Consider the following 26,367-nt stretch of genomic DNA (forward strand, 5'->3'; position numbering starts at 1 on the left):
GCCGAATATTCTGGATTTTCCTCTTTGCTTTACTGGGCACCACCTGTTAAAATTTGCCTCTGTTCATCCGTACCCTTTCTGAAGGGCCCTGAGGATCCTCTCCCTGTCAAGGCAGCTACATTCATTGCAGTTGTGGTTCAGATATCAGTGCTTGAAAAGATGTTACACTTATGATAAAGTTACGTTACCTTGAAAACTGCCTTTAATTTTTTTGTGCCGGGGGGGGGGGGTTGTAACTGCCGGACAACCACAAGGGTGCTTTTCATTTATTGGCTTGAGCCCTCCCCAGCTCTCAGTTGTAAAGAAATTCAGGAGGGGGGCATTTGCGTAGCCAGGGTCCTGCTGGGTTAAAGGTTTCTCTTCCTGGTTTTTTGTGTCTCTCTTCAAATCATTATAACCTTTTCATCCAACAAAATGGGTGCTTGTACTTTGTTCTCACCATGACCCTGCAAGGGAAGTTAGGTCAAGAGCTACTGAGCTTCATTGCTAGGGTTACCAACTCTGGCCTGGGAAATTCCTGGAGATTTGGAGTGCAGAGCTGGGGAGGGGGGATTGGGGAAAGGAGGGACCTGAGGGGGGGCATAATACCATGGAGTCCATGCTCTGAAGCAGCCATTTGTCTCCCGGGGAGCTGATTTCTTTCACCTGCAGATCAGTTGTAATTGTGGGAGATCTCCAGCGCCCACCTGGAGGCTGGCAACCTTAAAGCTGAGTAGGAATTTGAACCCAGGCCTCATCAGTTCAGGTCCACCACATTGTACTTCAAAGCACTGGCTCTCAGTGTTTACAATCTTACTGAATCTTTTTGGGATTTTTCTCCAAACCTGCAGGGTTGCTATGGAAAACATCTCCTGAGTGTACCTGGCCCCATTTTCTGGCTTACTTGATACACACAGGTGCCAGATTCAGAATTAGATATAAGATCCTGTCCCACCTCCACAGGAAGAGGGGCAAGAGGAAATCCAGGGTCCCTCCTTTTTCCCAACAGCTGGAGGGAAGGGAGAGGAGGAGCTGGAGATGCACACTGGAAGCTGTTTAGCTGGAGTGGACCCTTGGGCCACAGTCCTTAGCATACTTTATATGAAGTGAATCTCCAGTCACTCAAGGTGACTAGTGAAAATAAATGTGAATATTTCCACATAAATAACATTTTGAATTCTCCTCCCCCCCCCCCCCCGAAGTATGTTTTACTTAACCTTTCAGGCAAAACTCAGAAGAAATATGTATGCATGTGCCATCAAGTCACAACCAACTTATGGTGGCCTCAGAAAGAGATTTTCAAGGCAAGCGAGAAGCAGAGATTTCTTTGCCATTGCCTTAATCTGCAGAATCTTCAGTGGTCTCCCATCCAAGGACCAACCTTGCTTAGCTTTTGAGATGGGCTAGACCATGGCATCTTCCCTCCCCAAGAGAAAAAAGAGCCCATATTATTAACAGATGTTTTTGTCACAAGATTGGTGATAGGTGGAAGGGTTTGCTACTCACATTTGTTTCTTTTGCTTCCTCAAACTCTGGATTCTGGTCTTCACCTGCAGATAGGTAAATTTTTCTTCATACACCATTCAATTATTCATTCATTCATTTATTATATCAGTCTTATAACCCACTCTACCCCGGCAAGCCGAGCTCAGAGCAGCTCACACAAACCTTAAAACATACAGTAAAAACCATAAAATAACATTCAACCTTGAATTAAAACCACCCTAATAAAATCATAATTTCTGATGGTGCGTAATGCTGCAATACAAGGCCATAGCATGGCCTGCAGGCAGTTGTTTGGCAGCAGCAGATAAAGTAGGGAGGCCAGCATTTATGATAGAAACCGTAGCTGGCCTCAACCATATGCCTGGCGGAACAGTTCTGTTTTACAGGCCTTGCAAAACTCCATAAGGTCCCACAGGGCCCTGGTCTCATTAGAAAGGCTGTTCCACCAGGCTGGTCGAGGCCAGCCAGACACTTAACTAAAAAGCTTCACCTTACAATTTGTGTGGTTCTGCTTAGTGTTTTTCCAGAGATAACATTTCTGGACGCTCTTGTTTTGTTCCTCAACCTCCCTCCCTCCCTGCCACAGCCAGTTCCTTCTTGTTCTGGGGGCGAGGTATGTCAGGGTGAAAGAGAAGGTGAACTCTGAGAGGATGAACGGCCTCCTTTCACCTACCTGCCCCAATATTGAAATGCTGGGAGAACGGTTGCTGGGCCTCAGCCCTTGAGGGCCCTTCAGAATCCTCCCCATGAGAAGCACCGACCAGGTTGGGAATCCCATTTCTCTCAGTGGACTTCCCTACCTGCTTTCCAGGTTTCCCTCATTTTCAAGGTGCTATGAATTGTGTACTGGATCCACGGGTTTAAAAACTGCCCTATGAGGAGCAGTTAAAATGCTTAGGGCTGTTTAGCTTGGAAAGAAGACGGTTAGAGGGCTATAAAATTATGCATGGTTTGGAGAGAGTGACAGGGAGAAGCTTTTCTCCCTCATAATACTAGAATGCAGAATCATCTGCTGAAGCTGGAGGGTGAGAGATTCAAAACTGATAAAAGGAAGTATTTCTTCATATAACGCTTAGTTAAATTGTGGAACTCCCTGCCCCAGGATGTGGTGATGGCTGCCAATTTAAGAGGGGAGTGGGCATGTTCATAGAGGAGACGGGTATCCATGGCTATTAGTTAAAATGGATACTAGTCATGCTGCATACTTACTCTCTCTAGTATCAGAGGAGCATGCCTATTGTTTTGGGTGCGGTGGAACACAGGCAGGATGGTGCTGCTGCACTCGTCTTGTTTGTGGGCTTCCTAGAGGCCCCTGGTTGGCCATTGTGTGAACGGACTGCTGGACTTGATGGGCCTTGGTCTGATCCAGCAGGGCTTTTCTTATGTTCTTATGTTCAAATTCAGTGGTATTATCTGTCTTGAGGTATGTCTTGGATCAGGACTAAGAGCCATGACCCATTCTGTGCCTTTGCTCCTTTTCATGTGATTTGGGTGTTTGTGTAAATGCTCTCTTGTGTGATTTCTTACTACAACAAAAAACTCCTGTGACTGAGATATTCATGGGTCTCTCTCAAGGTTCCCTGCTTGGGATAGGATATGGGAGGAAATGGGTTGTGTTCTTGGGGTTTTTTTTTATTGTGCATTTTATCTGCCTTCTTTTGAAGCTCACAGGAAATCTGTGCTGCCTTTTAGCAGGTCAGGAGAAGGCAGGAGAGAGTCTGACCGAGGAGCCCTGATCCATGAGTTCTCTGGAGCCTCCTTCCGTGGAGAGACCCTCCTGCCCATCTTTCAGGTGTTTAAAAAAGGCCACCTCAAACTCTCTTCTTAAGACCGTCTCTTCACAGCAGGAGCATGAATAAGAAAATATTATTTTTTTCAGGAGCCCCCTTTTTGGGTCCTGTGAATCTCCTCCTGGCTCCCAGACACCAAAACTGACTGGAGTAAAAAGGGAGAAATTTCCCCCCTCCATTTCCCAACATTCCTATTTTTCTTTGTATCTTTTTTCTGAAAGCAAAACAGTGATACATTTCACTTTATAAAAAGGGTTGTTCTCCTGGAGAGCTGTGAATAGACCCCCCCCCACCCCATTGGAAAAAAAAAAGGAAAATAGCCCAATCGCTTCTTTAGGGGTAATTTCCCAGCACTCCCCCATGGGCTGGATCTTCCACCTCCTTAACAGCAAAGCCCTCAAGCAGCAGATTCTGTGAATGCGGAGGGATTTTCTGAACAGCACACGTATCCAAATGTTCAAGGAAACGGTTTTAATAAATATTCATGAAGTCATTCAAAAACAAACAACATTTTTCTTAAGAGGCTTTTGTAACTTTTACCTCATCGTAACTAAATCAGTGTAACAGCTTGAGAGTGAGCTAGAGAGAGGCGGTGTTGTTGGGTATAGCGAGCTTCGTTATAGGTCAGACATCCAAGGGTTAAATTGATTGTATTGATGTTAACCAGTTCAAGAAGGTGATGTAATCCCCAATGTGTCAATTAGCTATTGGTCAGTGAGTATCTGTTGTAAACATGCTTTTGGTCATGTACTAATAATTTGCATGTTACTGCTCTTTTACTTTGTCTGATAGAAAGAGCAGTACCAGTTACCTTTTGGATCTCAAACAGAGAGGATGGAGCATTTCTGTCTCTTAGAGATGCCATGTGATTAAGTTTAGATTCCTGCCAGCTTTTCTGGCAAGTTTAGGAAAGTAGAAATGTAGTAAGGATTTATTGTTTTATCTTCCAGTTTCCCTACCCTATATTCATAGTGAGTAAAGTTTGTTTTATTAAGACAAAGGACTTTGCCTGTTCATTGTGTGCGTGTGCCTTAATTGACTTTCACATAGCCATAATCAAATGATCCATAGCCTCGGTTTATCAGCAAGGGTCAACAGAAGGGATGGGTTTAACCCTCTGTCACTCAAATTAGGCTCGAGAGACTTTCCAACACCCCCCCTCCTCCAGCCTCCCTTCCTCTCAAGCACAAGAGGAACAGCCAAAGATCCTGCAGAGGAAGAAAGAGGCTCTGCAAGTCTAAGTTGATATTCTGGACTTTCTCTTTTCTTTGCTTTACTGGGCACCACCTGCTAGGATTTCCCTCTCTGCTCATTATCCCCTTTCAGAAAGGCCCTGAGGATCCTCTCCTTATCAAGATTTCTACATTCATCGCAGTTGTGTTTCAGTTATACCAGTGGTTGAAAAGACATTATGCTTATGATAAAGTTATTCTACCTTGAAAACTGTGCTGCCTTGAATTTGTTTTGGTGGGGAGCAGGCGGGTGTAACTTCCCAATTGGAAAGAGATTCAGCAGGGGGATTTGCGTAGCCAGGGTCCTGCTGGGTTAAAGGTTTCTCTTCCTGATTTTTTGTGTCTCTTCAAATCACAATAAGCCCTTTTCATCCACACAGCTGTCTCTATCTCCTTTAATTGGGTTACCAACAAACTGGGTGTTCATACTTTATGCTTACCATGACCTTGCAAGGGAAGATAGGCCAAGAGCTACTGAGCTTCCTTGCTAGGGTTGCCAACTGTGGCTTGGGGAATTCCTGTAGATTTTGGGTGCAGAGCTGGGGAGGGTGGGGTTCGGGGAGGTTCATGATGTTATGGCACCCTCACAGGCCCGCAGCTACAGAACTGAAGCTGGTGCATGAAGGGATGGGTACACTGCTGTGTAGCCAGAGATAGAAGGGGTTTCCTGAAATCTATCTTGTTTGTGCAAAGCTGAAGCGAGCTGACAGTTGGAATACAGCAAAAGGGGAGCCATATACCCTCCCTGGAAAGGAATGTTGCAGCTCTCTGAAGAAGACAAAGAGACAATGGATTAGCATTTCTATACTTTTCCTGCAATAAATGGCAATCATCCTGCCAGATCTCATCAATTCTATTGTAACTAACTCCTAATCTCATCCCAGAGCCAGGCAAGCCCCCTCTGACTTTCTCCTTCCAGACCCCACCTCAATTTCCAATTCTGTTACCGTACTCAAGGCTCAAACACTGAATTCTTAAGCGTTCAGCCATCATCTCTGATGACCTTACTCACTGCACTTTCCTAATCCAATCTCCAGCAATTAAACCTTTGTCCACTCCCAACAACTCATCCTGCCTCAGGGTACAAATTTGGTATGACTATGACCCACTCAGTTCAGCAAGCTGCTGTCACTTCTCTCCTGGATCCAGAGTGTAGCCACGGCATGTGCCGCTCCTTTGCCAGTGGTGCAGGTCACTGCTAGCTTTTCCTTGCAGCTGTTTCATTTCTGGACCCTGTTCTTCAGGAAGGTAATATAATTTCCCCCTGGAACCCTTTTATCCTTGTGACCACCCCCTCAAACCTTTGCTTTCTTAGCTCTATATGTGTTGGGAATTGTGTGTGTGTGTGCGTGCAATAATTTGATTATCTTTAATAAAAATCCTAAAATACATAAAAGCCTCCTCTTTATTGGGTATTTTCCACTGGTTTGCTTCTCCTCTTCCCCTGACCGCCTGGCTCACGTGGCCGCTGCTCCTGCCTTTTCCAAACTGACAACTGAGATCTCATGACATAGGTTCACAAGATCACAATTTGCCTAAAAATGTTAAATTGGTAAAAAAAAAAAAAAATTCCTGCAAACCTGGGGGGTTGCTATGGAAAACATACCCTGAGTGTACCTGGCCCCATTTTCTGGGTTATTTGATACACACGGGTGCCATATTCAGAATTAGATATAAGATCCTGTCCCACCTCCACAAGGAGAGGGGTAAGAGGAAATCCAGGGTCCCTCCTTTTTCCCAACAGCTGGAGGGAAGGGAGAAGAGGAGCTGGAGATGCACAGGAAGATGCCCGTCACTATACCACACACACATTGTCTCTCTCTCTCTCCCAACAGAATACTAGCACCTCAAGGAGAAATATTATATTCTCGTCCTTCTTTGCTGTGCCGCTTTTCTGTTTTCCTGGAATTTTCTTTAATATGGGGGAGCGTTTGGAAACACGACTCCCCTCTTACTATCTGGAGTGGTGCAGTCCGTTCTGCCCACTCTTTCAGATCAGGACTCTGCCTCCAGACTTCGGTTTGCTGGGAACATGCATGCATTTCTGTCGTGGGAACGGCTCAGTAATGGGGCAAGGCAAGGACCAAACAAGTGGAATCGCAACCAAACAGTTGGACTTTCTTTCTTTCTTTCTTTCTTTCTTTCTTTCTTTCTTTCTTTCTTTCTTTCTTTCTTTCTTTCTTTCTTTCTTTCTTTCTTTCTTTCTTTCTTTCTTTCTTTCTTCCCTTCCCTCCTTCCCTTCCCTTCCCCAGTTTCCTGGGGCAAATTGGAGAGTTTCTGCCCCTTCCCCCAAGAAAGAGGGGTGGGGGAGATCTGAACCTAGAGGTGGGGAGGGGGCCGAGGCTCAGTGGCAGAGCATCGGGTTGGCACGCAGAAGGTCCCAGGTGCAATCCCCGGCATCTCCAGTTCAAGGGACTAGGCAGGTAGGTGATGTGAAAGATGCCCGCCTGGGTCCCTGGAGAGCCGCTGCCGGTCTGAGCAGACAGTACTGACTTGGATGGACCAAGGGTCTGGTTCAGTAGAAGGCAGCTTCATGTGTTCATGTGCCCTTTTGGGAAGGGGCCGGGGGAGGTGGTTACTGCCTGCGGTGAATCCACTGCCGCGCTCCCCTCCGCTTCATCCCAACTTTCCCCGGACTTCCCCTGGGAGGCGAAGGGAAACGTCTCTCTCCCGCCCCCCCCCCGGGTTTTGCAAATGCCCACCCAAGGAGTGGGAGGGAGCCCTTTCCTCCCCAGGATCCGCCTTCCACCCCGGCCCTTTTCCTAGCAACTCTTTCTTCCCCCCCCCCAGCAGCTGCCCATTGCCGTTGAGCGCAGCAGCAGCGGAGTCCTTTGCAGGGAGGGAAACGCCCCGTCGCCTCTTTGGAAAGCAGGAAAACGAAACCGACTCTCTTCTTCTCTCTTCCCCCCTTCGCCCAGGCAGCCATGGCGGCGGAGGGACCCCTGAAGGAGCTCCGCGAGGAAGCCTCTTGCGCCGTCTGCCTGGACTTCTTCAGGGACCCCGTCATGATCCCCGAGTGCGGCCACAGTTTCTGCCGAGGCTGCCTGACCCGCAGCTGGGGGGCGTCGGGGGCGGAGGCTTCCTGCTGCCCCCAGTGCAGAGGGCGAGCGCAGGAGGGGACCCTCCGGCCCAACCTTCAGCTGGGCAACTTTGTCCAAATAGCCAAGAAACTCAGTCCTTTGGAAGGGAAGGAGGAGAAGCGAAAGGGGCAGAAGCGAAGGAGGGGCGTCTGCGAGCAGCACCAGGAGCTCCTGAGGTTTTTCTGCAAGGAGGACGAAGCCCCCCTCTGCGGGGTCTGCCGCAGATCCGAGGAGCACCAAGATCACCAGGTGATTCCTCTGGAGGAGCCTGCCGGAGAGAAGAAGAAGGTAAAAAGTCTCTGTGGATCTTGCTGGGCATGTAGCCCTGATTTCTTCTTGGCTTCTCTGTAGTTTCGGTCCAGTGAAAAGAGTCCCAGCTGGTAGATATTACACCCAATTTAATTTTATGCCCCAGTTTCCTGACAGTAAACCAGAATCCCGCCAGCCTTTAGCTGTCCCCATCGGGTAGACCAGAGTTGGAAAACGGGATCCTGGGCTGGGCAGATCGTCCTGTCTGACCAGGCGGGGCTCTTCTTACTGTGCTCTGTTTCCCCAGGAGAGAAGACTTTTCTTGCATCTTGGTGCCTGGCTCAGATTTTCCCTTTGGACCAAAGCAGCCTTAAGCGTTTTGGGGCCTCTTTTCCAGTTGTTTGTTTATAATGTCAGCTTTATATTTTGATTCCTCTGTTCAGCCGCAGATGGGCTGCCAAAGGAGTTGGTGGTCACAAGAGCCATTCAAAGGTCATGTTCTCCTTCGAAGCCCTGCCAGCTATTTCACCAGGAGACACCTCTTCATAGGTAGTGGGATTCAATTGCTGAGGAGTCGCTCTCGATCCTTGTCCCCCCAGACTCCCGTAGACACGATCCATTTCCTCCCATCCGTTACTTACAGTGGGAATGCTGTTGCTTCTCCTGTATTGAAATTTAGGAGAATGCCCAGTCCAAGAGGTGTCACAGGCACTAGAAAAGGTGTAGATGGGCACATAGGTGCCCACAGCACCCTGCTGGGGACCCCTGATCCAGAGGATGTGGTTCCCGTCCCCCCCACCCCCCAGCCACCAAACTTCATGCTCTTGGTGAGAGGGAATTCCAATATCATGCAACAGTAATTATGAATCTGGAATGAGTTGGGGAGCCCTGCAGAGAAAGATTTGACTTCGTCACTGGCAAAGTTGGCTGGATCAGGGGCTGATGTGCCTCAGCTCAGAGACCCGTTATTAGTACCGGAACAGAAATGTTGAAATTGTTTCAAAAGTGTCTGATCACGGTGGCCAAAACTCCTTTCAGGATGTTCCCTCTGCATCTGTTGGCAGAAAGGATGCCCTGAGGGCAAATTCATCGCTTTCACTGAAAACGAAATGGATATGTTTTGAAAAATATTTGGGCCAGGATTTTCCAATTCTCTTAGTTATTGGTTTCCTCCTTCTACAACAGCCTCAGATGCTACTTGAAATCTTATTGCCAGAGGAGAGGGGAGCCACCAGCTTTGGATCTGGCGGTGGATTTGCTGACCGGCAAAGTAGATACAGGGAGTGTTCATAGAATCATAGAGTTGGAAGGGACCACCAGGGTCATCTAGTCCAACCCCCTGCACAATGCAGGAAATTAACAACTACCTCCCGCCCCACATCCCCAGTGCCCAACCCTCCCCCCGCCATGCAGGATCCCACAATCAAAGCACACCCGACAGATGGCCATCCAGCCTCTGCTTAAAGACCTCCAAAGACAGGGACTCCACCACCCTCTGAGGCAGTGCATTCCACCACTGAACAGTTCGGTTTACTCTGAGCCAGGAATTGTTATCAATCCATTGGCTTTCAAAGGAATTTGAGGCATCAACAAAAGCTTGGTTACATCTCTCTTTCCTATACATTTTTTCTGAATAAGACACCAATTATGTCCAATATTTCCAGGAACAGAGAGAGGGAGAGTTCAAAAATATGGGGGTGGGTGGGAAATAAAACAAACGTGGTTCTTTTGTTTTTGGCATCAGATAATTGTGGCAGCCAGAAAGGAGAGAGTTTGCCAGAAGCACCAGGAGCCACTGAAGCTCTTCTGTAAGGAGGATGAAGCCCCCATCTGTGTGGTCTGTGACCAGTCCCATGAGCACAAAGATCATGAAATAATTCCTGTGGAGGAGGCTTCCCGAGAGTACCAGGTTGGAAATCGACAAGGTGGATGATGGTGGGGAAGATCATGTGTGGATCCTTTCTAGCTAGGGAAGCGCTCAGGCCTTGGGCCCAAACGGGGAAGGACAACATCTCTTTGTTTCCTGTCTGGCTTGGCTGCTCCCTTCCTAATTGCCGTCCCATTGTGCCCAGGGGGTGATGTTAGGACATTGGCACCCTTCAGGGCTGGCTGTGTTGACGTCTGGCTGTGTGATTTTCCTGCTGAGCCACCAGGGGGCAGTAGCCTTTGGTTGAAAGTTTTATCTATTTTCGCCCCACATACAATGTCCTTTCTTAAAAAAAATTGTTAGCCTGGAGTTGCTGTCAACCCTCTGGCCAGGGGTTACCTGAGGCAGGACATCTTGCACTTATACCTAATTTGGCCTTTGATGACAATTTTGCTTTTTAGATTTTATAATAAACCTCTGATTTAAAAAAACACTAATTTGGGGACTTCCCCCCCCTCCCCCAGGGTCAGTTCTGCAATTGTCTGGAGATTCTGCGGATGGAAAGGAAAAAAATTCTGCTGTTTAAAGCCAATATAGTGAAGGAAAGCCAAAACCTGCTGGTAAGTGTCTCTATTGCTGGGATGTGAACGGACACTGGAAATGTACATAGGGGGGAAATATTGAGTACAAAATGCAGAAAAGTAAAGCAAGTCAAGTCTCTTCCCATTCGGAATGGATTGGTTTCCCACCGAAAAGATAATGAAAGACCACTTAGAATGAACTTTTACGAATATTAAGGGGAACACCTTTCCTCTTATAGCTTTTCAAAAAAAAAGGGTTCTGGAAGTAACTGAAGTGTCTATGCCTGGGGGAGAGAGACGAGAGAAGCTTCTTCAGCTCTGTTTTTCTTGTGCTGCAGCACATGTTGGAGTTTTGTAAAATAAAACAAATAATGCAAAGATAATTCACGTGTACTTTGGATGAATCCTTCTTAATCTTTCTTTTTTGTTGATGCGATCTCTGGGGAAGTCAAAAGTGCCCTTCTGATAGGAGTTTTTTAAGGTCCCTCTTCCCACTTCTTATCTTCTTTTTCCATCTCAGAAGCAAACCAAAGTAGCCCAGCAAAAGACAGTGAACAAGTTCAAGCAACTACACAAGTTTCTGGAAGAAGAGGAGAAACTTTTGCTGGCCCAGATGGAAGAGGTGGAGAGGGAGGTGGCAAGAAACAGGGACCAGCGCCTGGCCGAACTGTATGAGGAGCTCTCCTCTCTGGACAACCTCATCCAGGAGATGGAGGAGAAGAGTCAGCAGCCGGCCAGTGAACTCCTGCAGGTGAGAGTGTGGCAGGAACAGCCCAACCTCCCCTTTGAAAGAAGGCTGCCTCCAAACCCTTTCGGTGCCTCCATCTGCCCCATTTCATCTCCAGCCAGGGGCAGACTGAAAAAAATTATCAGAGTGACCCTGTGAAACTCCACCCCCTGGAAATGCAGCCCCTCCCCAAGAGCCCTGTGCCCCTCCTTGATAGACTGAGGCCACATGTTTTCCATCTCAGAAGCAGAAGTGTGTTTGTGAGTCATCCAACAGTCTGGGGAACTACATGCAAATCAAACCAGGTTCACTGGTAGCTCTTTCCCAACCACCAGGAATGAGGGTCATAGGCAAGATTTTTACAGCAGGTTTTAAAAGGAGGACGTCTGTGGGGAGTGGGGAATGTTACATGCAGACGAGTGCACAAAAATGCACACACAGAGGCACACAATGGCAATCACAAGTGGTAGGGGAACAGCATGTACACGCCTGTTGCTGGCACCACTGTGCATGCTGATGCCAACTTGTCATGTCTGTGCAAATTCAATGGCATTTGTGCCTAGACCCCCCCTTTCCCTTTCCCTGCTGAGCCACGTGGCAACACTGCAGGAAAAAGGGGGAAAACCCTTTAAAGGGCTAAAAGGTTCTTCTCCTCTCAGTGTCTGTGGCCACCATCCCCCCATCAGAGGGTTTTTCTCAGGCTTTAAAGAAAAGGGCAATGGCTAGATTGCAGTAGCGTTGTAACATTATAATGATCTGTTGCACTAATTCCTAGCTTCCCTTTTTAAAAGAGGTAAAGTGCAGGCTACACATTTCCAGTTATCACTCTGCAACAAAAAGGTCTAAATGCTTTTTTAAATAAATGAAAGCTGGGAGCAAGTATGTTGTTACAATGCAACTGTAATCTAATTATTTTTTCTTAAACCGAGGAAATGGCCTTGGGTAGAAAGAAGGGAAATAACACTAATGTGGGGCCAAGTCAAGCAACGTGGATGTTGTGTTGCTTCAAATGCCTCCGTGTCCACAGGTGGACAGAAGAGCTTCATACCCTAATCTGAGGACTTCCTGCCTTCCATGTGAGGAAAATCCCTTTGTTCAAGTAGCCACTAGTGAGACATCATAGCAGATAACCCAGCTGTACTCTGAAATGCCCCCACTTTGTTGATATTAACCTCATGAAGATTTTTCCCCACTGTATGGAGATCCACCCCAGCCTTTGAGTGGAGTCTGCTAGCTGGACACTAGAGAAGGGCCAGAGTGCAGAATCTTCCAGGGTCTGAGGGGATCTTCCTGGTGTGGCCTTTTCACAAGCATTGAGGTCTCTCTTCTTTCTCTTTTTCTGCCATTTTCCTTAGGATGCCAGAAGCACCTTGCAGAGGTAAGTGGATCTTTCTCAATAACCTTCTTTATGCTGGGAGGGGTCTGGGTATCCTGTGAAGAACGTGCTCCTTCAGGATCATGGCCGAGGGCCAAATCAGGTGTAATTAAGGTCGTGGATCTCCATCCATCTGTCAGCAGCAAACAGCTTAAGCACAGAGCCTCATCAACAGGAAATCGCGAAATAGTATTTTTTTGGGTGGGCCTGGGTTGACACCTAGCTGTGCATCCCTAGAAGAGGGGTCCCCAACCTTTTTTGAGACGGCAGGCACCTTTGGAATTCATCATCATCATTTATTTATTACGGTCAAAGACCAGCTTACATAAAAAAATATCATAAATAATTAAAATAAGGTCTAATATATGATCAGCTAAAATGGAAATTTAGTTAAAACAATTCTTAATAAAATAGTCTGTTTAACATGCAAGACTTTATGACCGCTTCTTCTGCACCTTTGGAATTCTGACAGTGTGGTGGGCGCAGCCACAAAATGGCTGCCACAGGAGGCGGAGCCAGCCACAAAATGGGTGTTGCAGCTTACCGTCAGTCACACAGTGAAGATCCTTGTGTTGTGGCGGCAGCTGCTACATTCGTTCTACAAAATGGCAGTTTGGAAACTTTATTTGGCCCAGATAATGCCTTGGTGGGCATCGGGGCTGCCTACGGGAGCACTGTAGAGGTGAACACGGTGATGACCATCCAGCCCAATCCAATGTGCTCCGTTTGTTAAGGAGGGTAAGGTGAGACTGCACATGAGGATGCAGGAGTTGTTGTGTGTGCGCCATGTTTCTATCAGTGTTCCTACAACCACATCCTGCAACCACATGGCACTTAAATGAGCTGCTCCTACTCAAATTTGTCCTTGGCTGTTTCCGCACCTGCCATTTGCCCCACATTCAAGGCATTCCTGTGCCCCACAGGAACAGCAGCATTCTTTTTGACTTCTTTCACATCAGCCATTGGGCCAAAGAAACCCACTATCAGGGAGCCATGTTGCCGCTGTGCCCTGCTGGCAGCCATGGTCACAACAGGACTTCCCAAATAAAGCATTTATCATGCAGAGCAACCTCTGCTTTAAGTTTCCCCAGGTAGTTTCAGAGAAAGAAGAATGGTCATGGGACATTGTAGGGCTCGAAGTTTCCACACCTCCCACCAGGGGCAAATGGTTAAAAAGGAACAGAAGTAAATACACTTCTGGGTATGGTGATGTCATGTGACCTGTTTCCTTCCACTGTCCATCAGCCTCACTCTTGAGAACATATGTAGAGACTGGTGAATGAGACCAATGGTCCGTTTAGTCCAACATCCTGTTTCACACAGTGGCCAAGGGATGCCCCTGGATGGCCAACAAACATGGCACAGAGGTCGAGGCCCTCCCTTGCTGCTGCCTCCTAGCAGTGCTACTCAAATGTTGCCTGCCTCTGGCGGCTCCCCTCCGGTCACCTTGGCTAGTGGCCACTGCTGGACCTCTCCATGAATGTGTCTAATTCCCCTTTAAAGCTATCTGTATTTGTGGCCATCACTACCTCAACCACTAATAAATTCATCAGATTAATTACTGGTTGGGTATGTCCTTTTGCCTCTCTCGAACCTATTTCTCCACAACGTTCTGGTGTTATGGAAGAGGGAGAAAAAGATGTGAAGGCATTGAACCTAATTCTGCCCTCCTTCATTTTCTCCTCACAACATCCCTGTCTGAGAAAAAGAGGGACTGGTCTAAGGTCACCCAGTGTGCCACATGGCTGCATGTGGGATTGAACCAGGGTCCTGGAGTCCTAGTCACAGGGCACAGGAAGCAGCCGTATACTGATTCAGACCATTGGTCCATTAAAGTTAGTACTGTCTACTCAGAGTTGCAGTGGCTCTCCAGGATCTCTGGTAGAGGTCTTTTACCCAATCTAGTACCAGATCCCTTTACATGGAAATGCCGGGGATTTAACCCAGAACCATCTGCATGTTAAGCTGATGCTCTATCACTGAGCCACAGCCCCTCCCTTAATTCTAACACTAAATTCAGAACTCTAACCACACCGGCTTTCTTTTTCTTTTGCTAGGCATTTGCAGGGCAGATATAGGCAGTGGATGTGGGATTGCTGTATTTAGGCCCAACTTGGTGTTTCCTTTCTCAGAATTGGGTCTGGGTTGCCCTCAGTCACACATCAACTTTAGAGAATAAAGTAGGGCCTTGAAATGCCTCTGTGGGGGGGGGGGGTAGCCATTTTTCATGCCCAGACATCCCTGGGGAGGGGAATTACTTTCTCCCCAGCACAGCTTCAGCAAGGGTAAATGGCTGGGGGGCTGTCAGGAGCCCTTCCTCCCCCTGTGGTGGTGTTCTGAGCCCAAACAGGCTCTGTTTTATTTTTTAATATCCATTCCCCACAGCTCCTGTGTGGCTTTGGGGTCTCAGGAGATAGTGAGGTGGACGTTGCTCTCCGAAGAGCCCCCCCATCTTGCTCTGCTTTCAGCCTCAGCCTGGGTCTCTCGGCTTTCTGCCGACTCCTTCCTCAGTTGCTCTCATCTATGGGGGGAGGGGGATACTGAATTGATTATATAGTATTTTTACCTAATTTTTCTCAAGGTATGATGAAAAGGAGGCATTTGAGGATCGAGTGGCTTTTTCTCTTGCACAGAAGTGGCGCATCTTGGACTTCTCCGATCTAAATGTCTTTTTGGAGGGCATCAAGAAGCAATTCAAAGGTAATGAAGAAATGCTGCAGGGATTTCAGACTGGACATATGATTGTGCCAGACGTGTTTTAGGCTGCTTATTTTGGGGTCCCCAACCTTTTTGAGCCCGCAGCCACCTTTGGAATTTAGACACAGCATGGTGGACACAGCCACAAATTAGCTTCCACTAGAAGTGGAGCCAGCCACAAAATGGCTGCTGCAGCTTACCTTCAGTCACACAGGGAAGATCCTTTTACTGTTGGTGGCAGAAGCTGTGAATGCAATGTGTTAAAAAAGCCGTACAGCCAATCAGAAGCCTTGCTTGGCAAAAGTTCCACCTTGCCCTGGCCTCTTCAATAAATACTTGACGGACACCAATAAAGGGATTGGTGGGTGCCATGTTGGGGACCCCTGGCGTATATCATTAGAAGACAAGGAATATATGAGAAGTGTGTGTACCAGTTAGGTAGTTCACCATGGAAGGTTTTCTGATCAGATTTCTCCTGCGATTTTAGTTCAAAATGGCATTGTGTGGATTTTCTCAAAATTATTCTATGTTGCTGATCTCTAGTCATTTGTGTCCATGGACTGGCAAACTGGGAGGAAGAGGTGGAACGAGCACCTGAAATGAAAGGGAGGGGGAAGAAACTGTTCTTCAGGGCATCCTCATTTAATGGAGACCCCCATCCCTTTCAGGAACACTAACCCCCGTCCCATTCTCACTGCAGTGTGTCTATGACCAACTTGGACCTATCAAAACAGTCCTAGAATATGTGGAACAAGATACAACTCTGATAGCTATGGTATTTTTAGATGTGGAAAAGGCATTTGATAATGTGAATTGGCAGTTTATGATTAAGATATTATAATTTATGGATTTTGGTGAGAATTTTATAACTGCCATAAAAAGTATATATACTTATCAAACCGCGAATTTGTTGATAAATGGAATGTTATCACCGAAGATTGAAATTCAAAAGGGAACAAGACAAGGATGTCCTCTGTCCCCTTTGTTTATTTTGGTATTAGAATTGTTATTGAAAATTTTTAGACAGTCTGATGAAGTAGTTGGCGTACGAATAGGGAGAAATCATTATAAAGTTAAAGCATATGCAGATGATCTTGTATGGTTTTTGATTGATCCAATTGAGCAAATTGATAGATAGAATAAAATTTTGGAGGTTTATGGACAGCTTTCAGGTTTTAAAATTAATAAAAACAAAACTAAGATATTGGTCAAAAATATGACTCTTTCAAAACAGTCCTCTTTGACTGAGAGAGTGTGTTTGCTTGAGCATGTCGTAGCTGAGCCCACAGAGTGGTCTCGGGGACTGGGGGTGGTGTCTCATGCAGATTTACCCCCTTCTAAGCCCATTGAAATCAGCGGAGTTTGAAGGGGGTAAGATTACTTAGGATGACAGTGTGGAAACTCTTTGGAAGGAACCTACATTTAGCCGGAGTGGACCCTTGGGCCGCAGTCCTTAGCATACGTTCTATGAAGTGAATCTCCAGTCACTCAAAGTGACTAGTGAAAAGAAATGTGAATATTTCCCCATAAATAACATTTGGAATTCTCCCCCCGCCCAGAAGTAGGTGTTACTTAACCTTTCAGCCAAAACTCAGAAGAAATATGTACGCATGTGCCATCAAGTCACATGCCAAGTTATGGCAACCCCAGAAAGAGGTTTTCAAGGCAAGAGAGAAGCAGAGATTTCCTTGCCATTGCCTTAATCTTCACAATCTTCTTTGGTCTCCCATCCAAGTACCAACCCTGCTGAACTTTCGAGATCTGATGAGGTGGGGCTATACAGCACCTTCCCTCCCCAAGAGAAAAAGAGTCCATATTATTAATTGATGTTTTTGTCACAAGATGGGTGATAGGCACATGGGTCTGCTGCTCACATTTGATTATTTTGCTTCCTCAGACACTCTGGATTCTGGACTTCACCTGCAGAAAGGTAATTTTTTCTTCATTCACTGATAAATTATTTCTTAACTAAAAAGCTTCACCTGATAATCTGTGTTCTTCTGCTTGATGTTCTTCCAGAGATAATATTACTGTTCCTCAACCTCTCTCCCTCCCTGCCATGGCCAGTTCCTTATTGTTCTGAGGAAGTCTGTCAGGGGGAAAAAGAAGGTGAACACTGAGGGGATGAACTGCCTCTTTTCACCTTCCTGCCGCTATATTGAAGTGATGGGGAAATGGTTGCTGGGCATCAGGCCTTGAGGGCCTTTCCGAATCCTCCCCATGAGAGTCACAGACCAAACAGACCCCGCTTAACCTCTGAGATCTGTCAAGATCGGGCTAGCCTGGGCATCTAGGTCAGGACCAGTTTGTTTTAAAAAGTTTTAACCCTTTGGTGCTGCCAATTTTGCAGGCATCAGAATAGCATTTTCAAGGCTCTGCAAAATGTATGTGAGGCAAGGAAAGCCATTCTTGATGCCTAACCACGTTTCTTGCTTGGCTGAGTTTCATAACAAAAGTCTTTGTGTTCTTCCACCAAAGGTGGCTATTGAGGCATCTGTTTTTCTAGCCCAGGGTAGGTCATGCTTGAAGTTTGATAGCTCTGTGATGGAAACTCTAGTGCAGAAGGGCTCCCCATTGGTAATACTGCAGCTCTTTTTAAACTGCCACCGAGGACACCACAAGAGGGCTTAGTTTTTGCAGAGCTGTCAAAAAGTTGCTTCCACAGGAGCAGGGAGGGGACAGGAATTCAATACCAAGGATATTTCTGTAAATTCTAGCTTGATCCTGGCCATCTTCTCACAGGTTATTAGCCCTGGGTTCATCCTTTTTGGGAAGTGGTTTCCCCCCTGCTTCCTAACCACATTTGTGCACCTGCTGGGGTTTTCCAGGTTTTCTCCAATCTTTCTCAAACCTAGCTTGCAGTAAAGCCTGGATGTGGGTAGGAAAAATTCAGATTTTCCCACCTATGTGGCAGCCATTTCCCTGACCCTGTCCTGGTGGTGACTATTTCCTTCACCCACCTCTGAGGGCATTTTTTTAGTTTTTAAAAAATAGTCAATACTGTTGGTTCTTGTAGGTTATCCGGGCTGTGTAACCATGGTCTTGGTTACACAGCTCGGATAACCTACAAGAACCAACGAACTCTGACCGTGAAAGCCTTCGACAGTCAATACTGTATTATCATTATATAGATATAATGTTTTACCAGTACATGCACCTGGTTCTCTGAATTCCCTGCCTTCATGAAAAAGTAAGTCTCCACACCTTTCTGTTGTAACAATATACAGGGAAAGGCATCAATATAATGATATGCTTCTACTAATTTTTTAAAATTGCTAAATCCCCAGTGGCCCAATCGATGGGGGTGGGTGCTGCTGGGGAACTGGAGCAGGGAAACTGGGGAGAGGGGAAACCTGTCATGCAGAAGCCCCGTTCTTGTTGCTGCATTTGATCAGTAACTACACCAGCAACAAGGAAACCGCACAAGCCCGTCCCTGTGTGGAAACCACTGCTGAAGCACCTGGGTCCCTCTAGAAGACAGAGAGAGTTTCAAGGGAACATCAATCCTGCTCTGTCTTCCTTCCCCCGAGTTCCCTATGCTGCGAAGCACAGAAACTATTATTGGTTTTTTTCTGATTCAAGGTGTTCTGGGAGACACCTTGAATGACAGGAGAAGAGGGGTGATCATTTATAGAACAAAGTTTGGGTTGAGTAGAAATGTCATTCTTGGGATACCGGAAAAATTTTTTATAGCCATAGTGGGCCATAGAAAACCTCCAAACAAGAACAAAATTCATGTAATACCTTTATTATTTATTTTTTAAATTGGCACAAAACATTGTGTAATGTTTCAAGCACACCAGACGCCTTCATCAGGCTGGATGTTGCAACCTTGTCAAAGACAGAAGGGTGGAAGGAAGATTCTCCAGGCTGTGGTGTGAAGGTCTGATCTCGCTTGCATCCTCTGAGGGGTGCAGGCAGGACATCAGCTCCACTTTATTGCTGCCGTAACGTTACCCTTACAGGACATTCCCTGAGAAGCTGTGTTCAGTCCAATCTGATACATAGAAACCACCCCAGTCCATCCAAAATGGTCACAAATGCCAGCTGAGACACACATCTCCCTGGCAGGCTGAAAGCAATGGGAACCCTCTTCCAGTCTCTTGTGTTTTGTTCAGAGTCAATTAAAGCCAAATTCAGTGGTATTGCCTGTTTTGAGATGTGTCTCGTATCAGGATTAAGAGCCACGACCCGTTTAATTCATTCTGTGCCTCTGCTCCTTTTCATGTGATTTGGGTATTTGTGTAAATGCTCTCTCATGTGTAATTTCTTAGTGGGGGAAATCTTGTGAGTGAAGGGTCCATGGATTTCCCTCAAAGTTCCCCACTTGGGCTAGGATATGGTAGGAAATTGGTTGTTTTCCTGTGGGTTTTGATTGTGCATTTTATCTGCCTTCTCTTGAAGCTCAGAGGAAGACTGGTCTGCCTTTTAGCAGGTCAGTAGAAGGCAGAAGAGTCTGTGAAATCTAGGAGAGGGTTATGAAGAGGTGGGAGCAGGAGAAGGACGCAGAACAGGCCAGAGGGAGAAATCTCCCAGCTGAAAACCCTTCTCTTCTTGTCTCCTCATTTCCCCCCCAACAGCAAATGTGACTCTGGATCGAGACACGGCCCATCCAAAACTCCTCCTGTCTGAGGATCGGAAAAGCGTGAGAGAAAGAGAAAAAGCTCAATCTCTGCCCAGCAATCCTGAGAGATTTTCCACATATACTGCTGTGCTGGGCTGTGAGGGATTCACAGCAGGCCGCCATTTCTGGGAAGTCCTTGTGGGAAGTGAGGAAGAATGGGCTGTGGGGGTAGCCAGAGAGTCTGTGGGGAGGAAGGGATGGATCGCCTTTAGTCCTGCAGAAGGGATCTGGGCTGTGGGGAAGTTGGGGGGCTGCTACAGGGCTGCCACAGAAGGCCAATACCCTCCCCTGTCCCTTAGTGGGGAGCTGAAGAGGATCCGAGTCTGCCTGGACTACGCTGGGGGCCGAGTGGCCTTTTTCGACGCTGACCGAGGATCCCTTCTCTACAAGTTTTCTGGAGCCTCCTTCCGTGGAGAGACCCTCCTGCCCTTCTTTCGGGTGGAATCAAAAGCCCACCTCAAACTCTCTTCTTAAGTCCCTCCTCTTCACACCAGGAGCACCAATAAGGCCTCTCTGGGCTCCCAGACACCAAAACTAACTGGAATAAAATTTCCCAACATTTACTTTCCCCCCCTTTGTATTTTATTTCTGAAAGTGACAGTAACACATTTCAATTAGTTGTCAAGGAGGGCTGTGAAGAGACTCCTTCCCTTCCCCCTCCGGCCTCCCATTCCTCTCAAGCACAAGAGGAACAGCCGAATATTCTGGATTTTCTCTTTTCTTTGGTTTACTGGGCACCACCTGTTAAAATTTGCCTCTGTTCATCCGTATGATACCTAAAAGCTCCAGCCCTGGAGATGGCACCCATAACAGAGACTCACTGAACTGTTTGAAACATTGCTGCCTGCACCTTAATAGCCTGCTGCTCTGGGCTAGCTCTCCCCAGTTTTGTACAAGCCAGACTTTCCAGGGACAAGAGGCCGGATCACCTCTGCAGAACCAGCAGAACAATTGCCATTGATCCCTGATTGCCTCTTGATCCAAAAGCCTAAGCCAAAGAGAAGCCATTATTGCAAGGCGAGAGCATCACGTAGCCCTTCTCTGCATATTCCCCCCCCCCTCTTCCTGTATCTTGTGGGAAAACATCCTCAGCTATCTACATTAAAGGATTCCCCCTGCCGCCTCCCTGGAATGTGAAGTTTTACAACCTCCCATTTGGTCAAACGTGAAGGACCATCTCAGGATGTATAAATCAAGGATGCCAGCTTAGTAAACAAATTACCACCTCACCCTATCTCTGACCCTGAAGTCTTTTTAATCTCTTTTTGTTGTTGGAAGGAGCCATCTGGAGAATCTCACTCCCCCCCCCCACCCCCAGAAAAGGGTATATTTTGCCCTACCCAACAAGGCTCAGAGCAGATCTTCCCCCTTCACTCTCTGCCATGTCTCCCTCGTGTGTTAAGTTCCATACACCCCTCCCCCCCCGCTGTATTCTGTCTACCTCTGTGCCACGGATGTTGGAACATCTCCACTTCTAGAGATTGGTAAAGTATCCTAATTAATAACTCCCTCAATGTCTGTAGCTTACCTTTATCTTTATTCCTAGTTTCTCGTATGTGTGTTACTTGTAACATTGAATGAATGAATATATATATATAAACACCTTTTAATTTGGAATTCCTGAGTCTGTCTTTATTTGGGGAGTCACTGAGAAAAACCCTCGTAGACATAGGGCGATCCTGGCTTAATAAATACATAGTTACCGATTGCTCGAGCTAATTCCCCATCCAAAGAGCAATTTTGGTAACAGTTTATTGGTGGAGAAAATGCGGGCAGCCCCTGCACTTGTGAATGCCTTGTGAAGTCGACGCACAAGCATTTCCATGGCAGACGTAAGGGGAAGTCTCGGTGACTCTCTGAATCTTGACTGAATGCATCACCTGAACAAAATTGTCATATTAAAATAACAGAGTGTGTGTGCAAACTGTGTGTTTGGCTCTAGAGAGCACTATCTTGTGGGTTGGCTTCCCTCCCCATCTGGGAAACTCTCTGTAGGGGAGCCCTTTTGAGATTCTTTGTGTAACTAGTCCCTCTCTTCTTGAGATTTCTCTATGGTGCGCTTACTTTCCAGCCACCACCAGAGCTAAGTAACTGAATTTTTTTTGTGAAACTGAATTTTTTTTTGTGTGAAACTGAATTTTTTGTGTGAAACTGAATCTTTATTGTGAACCTGAATCTTTATTGTGAACCTGAATCTTTATTGTGAACCTGAATTTTTTTTGAGTAACTGCATATTTGAATATTGAGTACCTGAAAACTTGCGATCTGGACGCAGATCATAGCCGGGGTGAGCTCAAGCCCCCCCCCCCAAACAGGAGCGACGGCACTGGCTGTCTGCTACTGAGTGAAACTGAAAGATTGGCCGGGAGCGAGGTGCCCCCCCAATCCAAGAGCAACTGCAAAGTCTGAACCCCAGGAGCGACGGCACTGGCTGTCTGCTACTGAGTGAAACTGAAAGATTGGCCGGGAGCGAGGTGCCCCCCCAATCCAAGAGCAACTGCAAAGTCTGAACCCCAGGAGCGACGGCACTGGCTGTCTGCTACTGAGTGAAACTGAAAGATTGGCCGGGAGCGAGGTGCCCCCCCCAATCCAAGAGCAACTGCAAAGTCTGAACCCCAGGAGCGACGGCACTGGCTGTCTGCTACTGAGTAATTGATAGGATGGGCTCGAGAGCGAGGTGCGTCGAGGCCCCAATCCAAGAGCATTGGAAAGTCTGGAGTGGAATGCACAGAATTTCCAATAGAGAACCCTGGAGGGGAGTATCCCCTTGAAACAATATGGGTTGTGTAGTCTGGCTGCAGCAGACTGCACTAGCCTGCCTTAAGCAATGGACCCTGGGTTAAAACCACCCCCAGAGCAATAAAAGAGTGCTTGCAAAAATATCTAATTAGAAATTGTAGCAATTATAGCTCAACTTGAATCCCTGAACTTTTCTTCCACGCTGGGCTGCACCCCCACAGCCAGTGATTAATAATCCAAGGAGCCCGGATCGACTCAAACCCCTCCCTTGATGTGGACTATGGAACGTTTTCCCCCGCCACCCTGAAATACCCACAGGTGGTGTTTCAATCCCAAGAGTGCAGGTCCGGCTCAAACCCATTCCCTGGGTCTCCACTGGGAAACCTTTTTATTTTGCCTTACCAAAATCAACCCGAGCGACCCCACCTTCCACCTCTCTCCGTGCTGGGCTGCACCCCAACAGCCAGCGATTAAAAATCCAGAGAGCCCTGATCGACTCCAACCCCTCCCTTGCTGTGAAACATTTTTGTCCCCGCTGCCTTGAAATACCCGCAAGTGGCGCTTTTATCCCAAGAGTGCAGATCAGACTCAAACCCATTCCCCTGGTTCTCTACTGAGAAACGGATTTCTTTTGCCTCACCAGGATCAGCCAGAGCGATCCACCCTTTCCCCCAGAGCTATAGTTTTCATCATGGCAGGAAAATTGAACAGTGACCCCAGCCTAAGCAAACTAAAGAGATGGCTGCCAAAATTAAGTCATGGTGATCCTTCAAGGCACAATATTGGCAAACGCGACCCTGTTGGATCCCAGGCAACTAATACTGGACTAATGAAGGATAGGAGTGATTTGTCCCACGCTCTCCTTGAAACACAGAAGGAATTAAATCAAGGGAAAGGAGCAATGAAAGCTGCCTTGAGCAGGATCACCTCACTTCAGCAAGAACTAGACCATTCTAGGGCCACAATCCAGTATTTACAAGAGCAAATCATGGCCCAAGACAAGAGCAGAAACTCTGCTGCCCCTTCCCAAATGAGGGAACAGCAGAAGATCCCATGGGATTGTAGCAAGGCAAAACTGCCTCTGCTCATTCCCTCGAGTGACAAAAGGGAACTATTGGCTTCCTCCCCCGCGGAGGAAAGCTAGCTATAAACGCAGCGACCTGCCTACCCCCGCCTTGGGAGCGGCAAGACACGAAGGAAAATTGCAGTAACTTCATAATCAAAATCCAACATTGTGATTCGGTTCAATACGAAGGAAAGATGCCGTTTCAAGCCTCTGTCTGAAAATTACCATGCAATGTGCATCTCCCCCCCCTTTTTTCCATCTCTTTTGATCCTATGGGCTTTTCCCATGCAATGTGCATCTCTTCTTGCCATGCAATCTGCCCCACCTCTTTCCCCCTTTTGAGTGAATGTGTGTGTGCGCGCATCCCCACCCCCCCTCTCTTTTCTAAACTTCATTCTGTACTATTCCTAGTCAACTGAACGAACATGCAAAAAGCCTCCTCAGTGCAGGAAGGGAAATGGTTGAAGAAGTGTGTGCCTAGTTTTAACTATGTAATGAAAGAACTAAAATCTCTGCAACTCAATGTTAAGATGTATAGCCTCTTCGGCAACGAAAGAGTTAACAAGTCAAGCTGTATTGCCATGGGGGAGCGGATCTTGAGGGAAGATCCGTGCAAAGCTCTCTCACTGTTCTCTAAATTATAGCAGAGCCTCCCTGGCGCAGGGAAGTGTACCTGAACCATAAAAAGTACCAAATAACTTGTTTTCATTTGCAGGAAACAATGACATGTCTCTGTGTATCTCTCATCACCCTTGTGATGGTTTTAAGTAAAGATTTTTACCGGGGCTTGTTTCTTGAGAAAGGTATGGCCAGCCTTTCCCAAGAATATCATCAACCCCCGTCCACCTCTCCAAAATAAAGGCAGTTTTCGCACAATTTGGCAAAGAGGAAAATGAAGTGAAAGTACATGTGTATATGTGCCCCCCCTCTTGTCTGCTTCATATTGAAACTTGTATGTGTGTCTGTGTGTGTGTCTACCCCACAGTACCAGGGGAAGGCACTGGAATGAGATATTTTCTGAGTGTATTGAATGAAGTGAATATGGAGTGTCTATGTCATTGCGCAATGAAAGTTTTTTTATTATTGTCTTTATGTGAATATATGTGTGGACCACTGTATAAAATGTGATGTGTTCTCCAGCCAGTTAGGAATATGTGACCCAGTGAAGAGTCAGTGTGAGTGCATCAGAGCAAAGGTTTCCTTGTTTGTTTTTACCCTATGGAATGAATGAGGGAAGGGAGAGCTTAGTATGCTTTGTTCCCCCCCCCCCTTTCAGCTCCACACTCGATATTTTCTGGGTCTTGTAGTCATTTATTGTGGTGGAAAAAGGAATGGTAAAAGTATGTAGAAAGACAGGATTTTTATAGAAAGTGATGGTTGATGGCATGGCATCTAGTGTGAGGCTGCTACTCATAACAGATGTCTGTTAAGGTGTGTTTTCGTAAATGGAAGGTTTTGAAGGTATGGAAATGAAAGGATTTGACAGAGGTGTCTATGTGTTTCAGAGGGGCTGCACTGAACTGATGCAGCAGTGGAAGGAAACTTTCCCCACAAAATAATGGTCACAGCCCAAGATTGTAATATTATATGTAAACAATGGTCTTGCCCATCCCAAGATTGTATTGTTATTTGTATGTATAAAACGCTTAAAAGCAGTCCTGTCCCATTTAAATCAATGTTCAGGACTTGCATTGTACTTTTCCAAGCAGCACTTTGCACATGCCCAAGTGCTGCCACAATTGCCCCATTTATACTCCTTTCATCTGATTGCATCAGAAGAAAGGAAGTGGGGAGAGAAGGGCACCCGGTCCAGTCCGGTCCATTTTTGTTTTTTTATCTGAAAACTTTTAAAGGAAAGGGAGATATGACCCACTTTTTATTTCTTTTGGACTTTGAATTTGAAGGATTTTTTTTTAAGTTCCTGAACAATACCTGATCATTTGCAATGGATCCATTTTAATCATTGTGCCTTCTAAGAATCCAGCCTAAGTTTGTGATTAAGTTTATGATTTTGGTCATCTTCCATTTCTGAATTTTATTTTTGAGGAGTTTTAAATGCTTCAACCTAGCTTTTTCATTCCCCTTGCGGCATGCCAACAAACATGGCTATCAGGAATATGAAAGGGGGGAACCCCCCCACTCGAAGGGTCTCTTCCCCCCCTCTTCTTCTTGAAATGCAGATTGCCTGGTATTCATTAACAATCTTGCCTTCTGTTTTCCCTCCCTCCTGAAAGCCATGCCAACCAGCCAGGAAACCGGGAAGAGAGGCAACGCACTACCAACTTTTGTTTTGTTTTGTGTGAAGTGTTTTAACTTTCTCTCCACCTTAATGAGTTTTTTTTCCGTTTCGCTTCAAGGAGCAGCGTGTCAGGCTGCTATCTCGGTTTCGTTATTGCCTCTGTCTCTGTGCTGTATTGTCTGCCCCCCAAGGTCGCATACCTAGGCCTGGGAACTCAGCTCCTGGGAAACTGTATTCATGCGTGTAATCTCCCGCCTTTCCTGCCTTATAATATCTCCCAGCTAGTGAGCCTCTCATAGCTGTCATTTTATTCGTTTGCACTGTATGCCTATTTGATCAGTAAAAGCCATCTGTTTGGACTCTATATGACTTTGTGGTGATTTCTGGTTCTGTGGGCCAAGGGCTGACATTATGACAGCTATCTCTCATCTTCACCGTTCTCCTAGCCAGGCTGGAGCCCAGGGGGGTTCGCCTGCCACTTGGATGGGAGCTGTGCAGCTCTCCAGGTGATCTACTACCCTGGAACCCTTCTCAGAGGACCCTACTCTGTTACAAGACTTAATCGCTGAACTTTTCCGGACGACCCGAGAGGTTTGCCGCTTGAGGGGACTGGTAC

The 26,367-nt window shown here is 46.7% G+C and overlaps 1 protein-coding gene across 1 annotated transcript in view; it reads left to right on the top strand.

Annotated features, from left to right (window-relative positions):
• The first annotated feature begins 7,431 nt into the window (after window positions 1–7,431).
• The window catches only part of LOC130494089 (uncharacterized), an 81,078-nt gene continuing 62,142 nt past the window's right edge, over window positions 7,432–26,367 (top strand). The window contains 2 exon segments of the mRNA XM_056867741.1: window positions 7,432–7,726; window positions 7,729–7,875. Coding sequence (XP_056723719.1) covers window positions 7,432–7,726; window positions 7,729–7,875 — 442 coding nt within the window.

The sequence above is a fragment of the Euleptes europaea genome, chromosome 1, assembly GCF_029931775.1.
Source record: "Euleptes europaea isolate rEulEur1 chromosome 1, rEulEur1.hap1, whole genome shotgun sequence".
In the NCBI taxonomy this organism is placed as follows: domain Eukaryota; kingdom Metazoa; phylum Chordata; class Lepidosauria; order Squamata; family Sphaerodactylidae; genus Euleptes; species Euleptes europaea.